The 12,266-nt window shown below is 37.9% G+C and overlaps 1 protein-coding gene across 2 annotated transcripts in view; it reads right to left on the reverse strand.

The window, feature by feature from the left end:
- Window positions 1-606: 606 nt before the first annotated feature.
- Window positions 607-12,266, reverse strand: part of LOC126175512 (splicing factor 3B subunit 2) — a 119,101-nt gene continuing 107,441 nt past the window's right edge. For both annotated transcript variants that reach the window (XM_049922340.1, XM_049922346.1), the window contains 3 exons: window positions 9,451-9,698; window positions 2,579-2,888; window positions 607-2,448 (listed from right to left, as the gene is read on the reverse strand). In XM_049922340.1, coding sequence (XP_049778297.1) covers window positions 2,377-2,448; window positions 2,579-2,888; window positions 9,451-9,698 — 630 coding nt within the window. In that variant the 3' untranslated portion in view covers window positions 607-2,376. The remainder of the gene's footprint in view (window positions 2,449-2,578; window positions 2,889-9,450; window positions 9,699-12,266) is intronic.

Raw genomic sequence — 12,266 nt, forward strand, 5'->3', positions numbered from 1 at the left:
GTATTCTTCTGTGATTATTCCTGTATTAACCCATGTGACTGTTAAATAATTCAACTATGTGTGTTATTTATTATATTTATATTACTGAAATAGCTGTGCGATTTGTGATGTTCTTTGAAACTTGTAGTGCTGTTTTCGAAAACTGGTTGCATTCAGGTAATAGTGTGAATAAATTGTGATGTAATAAACAACAGATATTAGCCCAGTTTATAGGTATTCTATAAGTTTTGACAAAATCTACATATACTCTTCTGTAATACTGTAAAGTTCCACCAAAACTTGCACATTACTGTGATGGGGGCAGCATACTTCTTGAGAAACTACTCAGTACCCACAATTACTAACACTGCCAATGTAAGTCATTATAAAATTTCTTCCTCTTGGATTTCTTCTCAGTTTCGAGAAAAGGCAACCAATTTGTATATCAGTACATAATTACAATATCGATGTTTATCTGTTTTCAGCACTGGTATGTAAAGAATACAGTCCTTCTTTCCTAATGTGATTATATTTTTTCGTAAAAGCTACATACTGTACAATGGAGCTAACTGAACTTTTTCCCATGCCTCTCAAGAGAACCAAGGAGAAATTAACAGATCCTTCATATTGACAGGGGAAATATATATTTGATGCATGATGGAATTAGTCATAAACACCTCTTTAGTGTGCTTAAGACGTGCAACTGTGAAAAAAATTCATTTACAATACAATTAAAACCTTAAATTACAATACATTAGCAGTACACATTACCTATGATTGTGTTTTCTGTAGGAATATGAATGTAAGCATGAACAAAACTTTTGTGGTATTATATTATTAATCCGCTCATGAGATATGATCCGGAGAGCTGGTATTGTGTAAATGAAGAAATTCAATGTAACAAATAATAACTGAATAATGTGTGCATGAAGTTAAAACAAATCATAGCAGGACACTAACAACAGCAAGAGAAATAATTTTACTAGACATGGTCAGAATTTAGACTAATGTGTTAACCAAATTTCATAACAAACAAACAACACTTCTCAAGATAAAAGTCGCCACTCCCCAAAAATGAATTGAAGGATGGGTGTAAAGAGGGCTAACTCCAGCAGGTTTTGGCTCTATTTTTTAACAATCTCAAGAAATATCTACTAATTATCATTTCTGCCCTTCGCAAGTAGTGCTCTACCAACTGCCAATCCAAGAATGCCTCAACGACTAACTGGAAACAACTTGTCACAAGCTTCTCCTGTTCAGTCACAGGTATCATACTATTCAATTTTTAATAATATTATGAAAAGGATAGTTGCTACTCACCATACAGTGGAGATGCTGAATTGCAGACAGGCACAGCAAAAAGACAAATAAAGCTTTCGACCAGTAAGGCACACTCATGCAAATGCAACTCACCCAGACGTGACTGCTGTCATGTGTGGGTGAGCTGTGCTTGCACACGGGTCTGTGTGTGTGTGTGTGTGTGTGTGTGTGTGTGTGTGTGTGGGGGGGGGGGGGGGGGGGTCTATTTTTGATGGAGACCTTAGTGGCCGAAAACTTTATATGTGACAGTCTTTTTGTTGTGCCTATCTACGATTCAGCATCTCCACTACATGGTGAGTAGCAAGTTTCCTTTTAATAATACTGTTCCATTTCATCCTGAATTTCCCATTATTCAATTTTTAAACACAACAAAGTGGCACATGGGGCATATGAAATGACACAATGATCAGTAGACATTAATGGACACAGCATGTTTAAACAAATATTGTACAAGGACTCAACTGATTAGTGTAACACTACAAGTTATTAGTGATGTTTTTTGTGTCTAATTTTTTCCCACCAAGACTTTTTTTTTTTTTTTTTTTTTTTTTTTTTTTTTGCAGCTTTATCACAATGTCGCATCTCTACATCGACACAATGAAGTAGATCACTCTGCAATACTCACATTTACAATTTACACAAACATTTTTTGTGAAAGAAAAGAGAACAATTATTCTGTGGAAAACACTATTCTCTCCATCAGTGCTGAATAAGCTATAATTAGTTTTACAGTTTACTCTTCTTTTTAAAACAGATAATTTCTCACCAAAGAAATTCCATCAGCAATGACGTGTGCATCACATTAGAAACTCAATAAGCCATCTATAGTACGACAGTTAATATGAAGAAGCATCCTCTTATTATTCTTCCACAAAACAATGCCACATAGCATGGTACAAATCACAAGTGAACTTACGAAGAGAAATTTACTCAATCTGCATAATGCTTTCACTGTCACTTACTGCCATATACACAACACTGCATGAAAGTTAATAATGATCACAGTATAGAATCCATCTGCTTGTGTAATGTGAACTAGTCCATAGATTTCTATAACAGCTTTTTACACTCATACTATTAAAACTTGAATTCTTTATATTTCTTGGCTTGTTTATTGTCCTGATGTTGCTGTCTTTGTTTCCTCTTATTCTGAAAATATGAAACATACGAACATTATACATGAATCGCAAACAATATGAAAATAAACAGCCTGTTTCGGTTATATAGTGAACTGTGCACATAAAAACAATTCAGCAGAATAAAAGCAAACAAAATATACCTTCTGCCTCGCAACATGGTCGGCAAGCATGTCTGAAAGATCTTCCTTTTGCAGCTGCGACTGCTGCTCTCTGATTTGCTGTTCATACCGCACAGCCATAGCTTCAGTATCCACCAAGTCAAGCTCAGAGGGATCCAAAGCCAATTCCACTGTGCCAGGACCTTCATGGCGTCTTGGTGCTTGTCCTCCAGGAGGTGGTTGAGCACCGGCACCAGTCATGTCATAGATATGTGTTGAGGCCATCATTGCTCCACCTACACGCTCCACACGTTTCTCAGGAAGCACCTGGTATAGCACAGGTGTTTCACCCCTGAAACAAACCATAACATTGCTTATCTTTATGAAGTGAAATTCTAAGCACTTGCTGATAGAAAGACGTAAAAGTAGAAAGTCTGTTGAGGGGACCCTACATGCTGTGAAGGAAAAGGGAAGCGAAGATGAAGAGAGAAATTGGACATCAAGTAGAGTACACGGGTATGATATAATAAAGTGTAAGTTAACATTGAAAAATAAAATTAAAGAATTGGCACTAAATAATCATTAACACTGAAAAAGGTTTATTAGAAACAGTTTAAATTGTAATTATATGTAATCAAGTTATTTCAGTTAACAGACTGGGTTTAGGTTGTTCAAAAACACCAAAAAGGGGGAAATACCCAAAACTGAATTTGATTTACCGACTCAAAACTTCAAGAGCTACAGCATGGTTATAATTATGCTTTCACTATTTGAAAGGGCCCCCATGAAAAATGAGTGATTGTATGACAATGAAATATTATGGAAACATTTGTAAGGACATGTGGAACAGAAATGAAGACTAAACCACTGACACAAGTACATTTTAATTTCCACACAAGAGGGTAACATTTATTAACTGCGTACCATGTTTACATTCCAGGTTACAATAATTTTTGGTGCTACTGGCCATCTGCCTCTCTCAGGAGCAGTTCTCAAATTGCCAATTAATTTTAACCACAGATCATGTCCTTCAATCCCAGGACAGAAAGAGAGAACCTCTCCATATACCTTTAATATGTTGGTACTTGCAGAGAGCAACAGCACTATTGCTGTTGTTCTGATAAAACAACACCCTGTCCACACTCGTGTTGACTGTCTGAGACTGTAATGCAGAATGATGCACGAGTTTCAACCCTATGTTGTTGTACCAGTACTGCAGTGTAACGGTCAAGTCATGACATTAACACTATCTCTCAGCACACAATCTGAACATCATTCCGATTAAGTTGGGTATGCATATGGAAAAGTTTTCCAGCTACACTGACACAAATAATGAGAGTTTAATTATAATCACCTCGTATGTAAAAATGTATAAAACATGAATGAGCATTACATTTTGATCCAGTGAAGCTAAAACTGCATGTACAAGTTTTAGCAGAGGTAACTGTCACTGCCTGATGTGGACTGAGGCAACTGTTGATCTGGTAGAAGTCAAGGGTATAAATTGTTGCCAAATGCTTTAAGGCCACACTCACTCTGACTAGCAAAATTGTGAGGGAGCAAGATTCTAGGTTTGCATTATTTTCATTTTTAATAATGCCTCCAATCCGACACTTAAAGGAATATTAGAGCCAACTGTATTCCAGCGTACAGAAATTTCAATGGAATATCTGAGCACACAAAAACATTAAATCTTACCTGTAACTGTTACAAAGCAAATGTAACAGTGCTCAGAGTTAGCATTTCTGGAATTTGTGCAAGTGTGTAAAATCATAGGTTTGCATTGAGTCCGTAAGATACACTGCAGGAAAACAATATTAATCTGTACACTTTAAAAAAGTTCTGTCAGAATTGTAGTAGATCACTGAAAATATTTGCATATTTAAGTGAAACTGTAATTACCGTATTTACTCGAATCTAAGCCGCACTCGAATCTAAGCCGCACTCGAATCTAAGCCGCACCTGAAAAATGAGACTCGAAATCAAGGGAAAAAAAAAATTCCTGAATCTAAGCTGCACCTCAAATTTGAGACTCGAAATTCAAGGGGAGATAAAAGTTTTAGGCCACACCTCCAAATCGAAACAAAGTTGGTCCATTGTAATATGAGACACAATTTAGGTCGAATAAATGATGATACAGCTACAGTAGTTTGGTTCGAGTCGTAAGCTTAGCAGTTACGCTTTACCAGGGAGCCATTGCTATGCGTCAGGGGCTCCATCCGTATTTATACGGGTACCCTTCCTTTTTCACGTGCTTCGTCTGGTTTGAATTGATTGCTTACTTTTCTTTGATCTGATAAGTGCCGTCCTCTTTGTTATAGGTGCTTACGTCACTCTATGCTGAAAATGCATTATTGTACTGTGTCATGCATTGTTGGTCGCATTTTGATAATGAGTGTTTACGACCTGCTTTTGTGTGTGCTACCTCCGCTTCCAGTAAAGAGAGAGAGAGAGAGAGAGAGAGAGAGAGAGAGAGAGAGAGAGAGAGAGAGAGAGAGAGAGGAATCGTCTCATTAGCGAAACAATGGCAAGAGACTGCTATTTGTTGTTACTTACACTGCTGCTTTCTTTGATAATAATCAACAAGAACCAAATAATAGACTGCGTGCGATGGAAGATGTTGTGAAGGATAGTTTAGGGAAGATTTTTCTTCGTTTGAAAATCTTTGCAGACGCCTCTTTAGTACATTACATTCTGCACAGAAATTGGAGTCATTTTAGATTTAAAAACCTAGTCAGTTGTCGTGCTTCATTTCTGACTGTATCACTATTCGGCGTAAGAATAATACGAATATAAATATGATATGTATATTCTTCCGCGTTTGCTGTTGTCTCATTCTAGTTTCGTAGTTTATTAGGCAGACAGGATTTAAATGAGATAGCAGCAAACACGAAAGAATACATGGCAAAATGTTTATATTTGTATTATTCTGATGGTGAAGAGAATACTGCATGTGATTCACAATTCATAAAAGTTCCTATTAGCAACCATCTCTTGCCACAAGTAGGAAAAAATTCAGAACATAGAGTTGGCCATATTGACAAACATCCCAAACAGTCTTGCTAGTCAGATTTTCGTAGTACACTGAAAGGCTGCTTCATTCGAAGATGAACAATACGGAATTTGTATTTACTTCGTTGGATAATGTATGAAAATGCAGTGGTCGAAACTCGGGGCGGAGAAAAAAAATCTCGTCTTCCACCTTAATTTATTTACTGACGCAGTGGTTTTGGCACCAGTATCTATCTTTGTGCCTGCAAAGCATGCCTCTGTAGCGCTACATATATTCGATGGCAGAAGTTAATTGTGGCGGCACCTACCAACATTTCACACAACTTCTGGTTACCTTGCACTCTATTCTAAGCCGCAGGCAGTTTTTTGGATCACAAAAACCGGAAAAAAATGCGGCTTAGATTCGAGTAAATACTGTATACTATTATACATCAATCACTATGGATGTGAGGCTGTGTGCAAAAGAAGTGAGTAATTCTGAAATTCTAGATGTTGATTTCAACCCAAAAAGTGTGAATTTGTTGTACGTAGTGGGGCTGTCACTATGAATTGATGCAGTATTAGGTGCGAGCCCATGAATTATATATCGGATACTAAACATTATTCATAAACTGAAAGATAATATGGAGTACTTGTAAGACTGTAATTTAATTGTGTACAGTGTTATTCACTGACAACTAATGTAAGAGTTTACACACGATTTCTTTTTAAGTCTTCGTATTTTTAAAATATGAGCAAAGACATTAACTGGAGAAACTTGTGGAAATTTAAGTGCTATGTGCACCCCCCATTTCTGTTTTCCAAGAGAGAGACAGATGATCTTTGATGCATTATTCCTCATTGCTATTATTCATAACAAAAACAGCTGACTTCTCAGCAACACTAACTGTTCAAGCACAAATGTGTTTTGGTGCTTTATTCCGCAGTAGTGTCATTTACCACGACAACAGCAAGTTCTCTTGCCGATGTAGCTCATTTTCAGCACGGTGAAATTGTTTGTATTGGAGGTAATATTTGCAAAACTTTTATGGAACATCCTTACATATTTTATCAAACTTTTACTCATCTCACAGTAATATAAATGTATTTTTTTATGTCTTTAACTTTGCTCTGTACCCTCATGACAGTTCCCATTTCAATTTCTTGTTCATAGTATTGTTTTCTGCTATTTGATACTTATTGGTTACTGCAATCTGCTTCAATTTCATTATCTATTTATCTGTATTCCCCAATAATTGACAAGTGAGTAGATTTAGCAACTGTGAGAGAGAACAGCTGCTGCCATGGAGAATGGTGCCACTGAAGAATAACAAATCAATGAACATCTGTATGTTCTATAGAAACTACAGTTATAAAGGGATCTCAATTATTTTACTTTTCACAGATTTCTATGCTCATATTTAATAAAATTTTTAACAACTTCTTTTTAAAGTTTCGCACATAATCTGTTATATGGCTTGTCAATGATTAAGCCTTTACACTATCACACTGGCCAAAATCAGCAAGGTTTTGCAACCCACAGTGACTATTTTATAACCATAACTATAAAAAAAAATCAGCAACTGCCTCAAGTTGCTACAGGCAGTTACAAGTACTTCTGTAAGGTTGGTTTTGTTGTACCATTATCTCAGGCTACATCTATTAATTTTTTGAAGTTTTGAATCTGTAATTTCAAATATGGATCTATTTATTCTAACAGCCTAAACTGAGTCTTATGATGGTTTTTAGCTAAAGTGATAGCTCACTGCAAATAACTGTTGCCATTCACAATGTCTTAAGACTTGAGATTGTGGTTTCTACAGGTAACTTGACTAATACGATAATAAAGGCACAAATAAGAAATACAGAATATAATGCTGTAAAACTTCATGCAAGACTAAAACTGTGTGTTGGTCTGAAACTTTAGCACACACTCTTGCTTTTTGTAGACAATGCTCTTCATTATTAAGTTATTTACAAATGATTCACAACCAAAGTCACAGCTTTTAATCTGTTGGTACATATATCCTGGGAAAACCAATGTTGCTGAGAAGCACACAAAAAATCTGACGTCTATTTGATGCCAGTTAACAGTTATAGCAACGGTGTGAGGAGATGAGGTCATGACACAGGTCTTCACTCAGGAGGTGTAAGAGTTCAAATCTTACCTGACTGATTAGATTTACATTTCCCAGTTTTTCCAAAATATTTCAAGCAAGAAGAAGAATGAAGATTGGGTTATGCCCCTTTGATATCAAGGACATGAGAGATTGAGCACAAGCTTGGATTGTGTCAAAGATGGGGAACGAAATTGGCTGACCCTCCCGGAATTTGCCTGGAGTGATTTATGGAAATCATGGAAAACCTAAATCTGAATGGCCGGACACAAGTTTGAACCACTGTCCTCCCAATGAGAGTGCAGTAGGCTAACCACTGTGCCACCTTGCTTGGTCCCTTCAAGCAAATGAAGATGGTTAATTTGAAAGGGACATAGTCAGTCTTCTCTCTACTGTTGTTTAACATGAGCTAGAGTTCAATGTCTAATGGCTTCATTATCAATGGGACAATATATCCTAATATGCCTTCCTCCAATTTTTTTGTATAAATGATCAATGAACACAAAATCATGCAATGCTAGGCTCCTGTATGTCTCCACTTTTACAGCAGTTTGCTGCTCCAATACATACAAATATATCAAACATTTTTAAAGCAAATTGACATTGTTAAATGATAAAAAAAGTGTAGTGCCTCAGCATTATATGTATCACTTTCAGAGACAAGGACAGGGAATGTATGTCACATAGGTTGCTCTGCTCATTAAAATAAAATTCATTTGAGGTAACTACAAAATTACGAGACAGAATGGCTTGCTAGTACCTACCTTCGGGCAGTGAAATTTGTAAAACGTGTGACAGACATACAATAATATAAGAAACTATCCTAGCTTTCAGAACAATTATTTACTTTCTCAGAGAGGAAAGAGAGATGTTAAGGAAAATTAAAAAGGAAGTGCAGGTCACTCGAATCCTCACAACGGATGGAAGGCTCTCAGCCATGGCGCCAAGTGATCTAAATTTTGTTTTTAACCTTCCCCAACCTATCTCTCATTTACCCCCATGGAAGGGACCAACAGTTGCAAAAGCTAGGACAGTTTCTTGTACTTTTAAGTATGTTATCCATAGTACTAAGACTTTCACCTCCTGAAGAATGTAATGGCCAGTCATTCTGTCTCACAACTGTACATAGTTGGTTCTGTAACAAGAAAGAGAGTTAAAAACCGAGCCACAATCTTCAGCTCTCTGTTTCTGCATTTATTGACTGTTCAATGCTTCTCTTATATAATGACAATCTCTTTTCGGCTGATTCTCTTTTCTTAAAACATTACTCGTATTTCATTATTGGAAGGAGCAATCAACATTGGTGAAAAATCCAAAAATGGAATTTACTAAGTATACTGGAATGAACTGTAGCCTGCAGTGTTAATTTGTCTTGTATACATGTTTTATATGGCTACTAAATCTGATTTTGGGACAAAAATTGTGGTAACATGCAGTGCACCCAGTGGCGGATGATGATCATCACATCATTTGGTGCACCTTACGTGCACAATGTCCTCTTCATATATGCAACGATACAAACTGTTTTAGAGACAAACTGATGTCAACATTAATGATCCTATGTAGGTTTTTCTCATGTATTTTGATGATGTCACTCATCTTCATTATAACATTTAGGTTGGGACTTTTTAAAATTTCATAATGGCACCACTGGGCCTTGAAACAGAGTACATTTCACTGCAAAGTAGCTGATGAAGCATGGTACTCCTCCCAGAAGTTTCAGTACTGTCTATGTCTATTACTTTTAGGACAGGAAGCATATGAAAATTTTATGTAGCATGCAGTTTAAAGAATTCTGTATATTACCCTTCCATTTCACTTTCTATTTTTCTTTTCCTGAGTTCAATGATCTCAGGTGTTTCAAGGCCAGCAGGTATTGATGTTATGCCAGAAGGAGTGATAAGACCTTCAGCTGGTGTAACAAGCCCAGTTTCATCTTCTTTCTGCCGTTCTTCCTCATCTTCATCTTCGTCTTCATCTTCACTTTCTTCCTCAGATTCTGATTCCAATTCTCCCCATGTTGTTCGATCAATTTCTTCTTCATCATTATTTGCCTGCAAAATGATAGGTATTCTTTATTATTTGCCTGCAATGAGAAAGCTATTAACACACTAGTTGGTGCACCTATATATAAAGTGCAACAAATCACAAATAACATTGTCTTGTACCGTTCCACTGTTGTTACAAATGTTCAAATGTGTTTGAAATCTTATGGGACTTAACTGCTAAGGTCATCAGTCCCTGAGCTTACACACTACTTAACCTAAATTATCCTAAGGACAAACACACACATCCATGCCTGAGGGAGGACTTGAACCCCAGGCGGGATCAGCCGCACAGACCATGACTGCAGCGCCTTAGACAGCTCGGCTAATCCCGCGCGGCCCACTGTTGTTACACAATTGCGAGCCTGTACCTATTCCTTTATTATCGCTTCAGCTAACATAGTTATATGTTTTGCTGTCATATATCCAAGTGAGCAGCAGTAACATAAACAATTAGCTAGGTGAGAAAAAATTTATGATCCGGGCAAGAAAATGACCCACATTCCAAGCTATCAGTGCAATCCCACAATGTGGCAGGTGTTGGCAAGATAATCAGCAACTGATTAAGCGGTTGACTGGGATCTGATGCAACTGCGCAGTATAATGCTTTGAGTGGGTTATTACTGCGGGGTAACACCTGTATATGCAGCAACAGAGTGACAAAATGAATATTTATTTTATTATTATTGGTGCATGAAATAGTGATTTACCTCACATAATGCAAGATTATTTTTTCATTGGTTAATTATACTAATAGTAAACCGTGATTTTGCTCAAACACATTTTTGTTGGAAACAAAGAAAGCTATTCTTTACAACAACAAAAAAAAGGCATGTCAGCTTGAGATAGTGCAGAAATACTAGCAAATAATATATAGAATGACATCTTGCAATAAACATACTTAATTAATGAATAATGGAACCTCATTTTCTGATTAGAGATTTTTTATGCATTTACAATACTTTTAATGGCCCAATGGCACATTAAAAGACACTTATATAAAGTTTTAAGCTACAGCCTTCATAAATAAAAACAAAACACACACCATTCATACACACAAGCAAGCACATCTCATGTACACATGACCCCCAACTCCAGTACCTTGGGCTGGAATGCAACTATCATGTGGGATGCAAGCAGCAATATGGAGGGGGTGGGGACGGGAAAGGAATAGTAGTGTACGACTAGGGGGGGGGGGGGGGGGGAGATTAACACTGTCTGGCGGAATGTGCAGGGCCAACAGGTGCAGGGTCAGGAGGTTGTAGCGCAGGGAGATGAGGAAAACTGGAGATGATTGGGGAAAGATGGGCGAGTGCATTGGCAGGAATCGGCAAACAGAGAATGTGGGAGACAAGAATCAGGAGGAGATGAAGGACAGAGCGGGTGAAAACTGTTGGGTGAAAGCAGTGGGGGCAGTATATTACCGTAGGTTGAGGCTGGGAAAATTACAGGAGTGGAGAATGTGTTGTAAGGATAACTCCCATCTGCACAATTCAGAAAAGCTGGTGGTGGTGGAGGGGAGGATCCAGATGGCTCGGGTAGTGAAGCAGCCATTGAAATGAAGCACATTATGTTCAGCTGCATGTTATGTAACACACTGGTCTACTTTGCTCTTGGCTGCAGTCTGGTGGTGTCTGTTCATCCTGATGGACAGCTGGCTGGTAATCATACCAATATAAAAAAATGTGCAATAACTGGAGGAGAGCTGGTAAAGGACATGGCTGCTTTCATAGGTGGCCTGGTCCCTGATAGCGTAGGTTACGCTTCCAATAGGACTGGAATAGGAAGTGCTAGCTGGGTGGACTGGACAAGTCATGCACCTGTGTCTTCCACAAGGATATGATACTTGTGGCAAGAAGTTGGGATGAGAGTGGCACATGGACAGACTCTAATGTTGTGGGAGTTGAGTAGGCAACGGAACACCACTGAGGAATGGCAAGTATGTCGGATACGATGTCCCTCAGTTCAGGGCATGGTGACAGGTATCAAAGCCCTGGAAAAGGGTGTGTTTCAGTTATTTCAGCCCGGGGTGTTACTGGGTGACAAAGAGGGCTTTCCTTTGTGGTTGGTTCTTGGGGGATGGTGGGAAGATTGAAGGTCTGAGGGTGGGGGATATCTAACAAAGCACAATCTTCTGTGCAAAGAGCAGTTTGGTTTCAGGCCTAACAAAAGTACACCGACAGCTATAGCTCAATTTACAAACATTGTTCTTCAAGAACTAGATAAAGGGAACGAGGTAACAGGCATCTTCCTAGACTTCACCAAAGCTTTTGATACAGTCGACCACACAATCCTGCTAAACAAACTGGATGCACTCGGCATAAGAGGAGTAGCAAACAGATGGTTTCACTCGTACCTGAAAAACAGGGTGCAACAGGTAGAAATCTCTCAAACTAACAACAATCACACTATAAAATACCTCTCCGATCCAGAGTATATTAACATTTGAGTCCCTTAAGGAAGTTTGCTTGGTTCGATACTCATTCTGAAATATGAGGGTCACTCCAAAAGAAATGCACACTATTTTTTTTTTAATCCATCTTTTATTCTACATGTTTGAAAGTTTTACAGTGCATA

Source organism: Schistocerca cancellata, chromosome 1 (assembly GCF_023864275.1).
Source record: "Schistocerca cancellata isolate TAMUIC-IGC-003103 chromosome 1, iqSchCanc2.1, whole genome shotgun sequence".
NCBI classification, from domain to species: domain Eukaryota; kingdom Metazoa; phylum Arthropoda; class Insecta; order Orthoptera; family Acrididae; genus Schistocerca; species Schistocerca cancellata.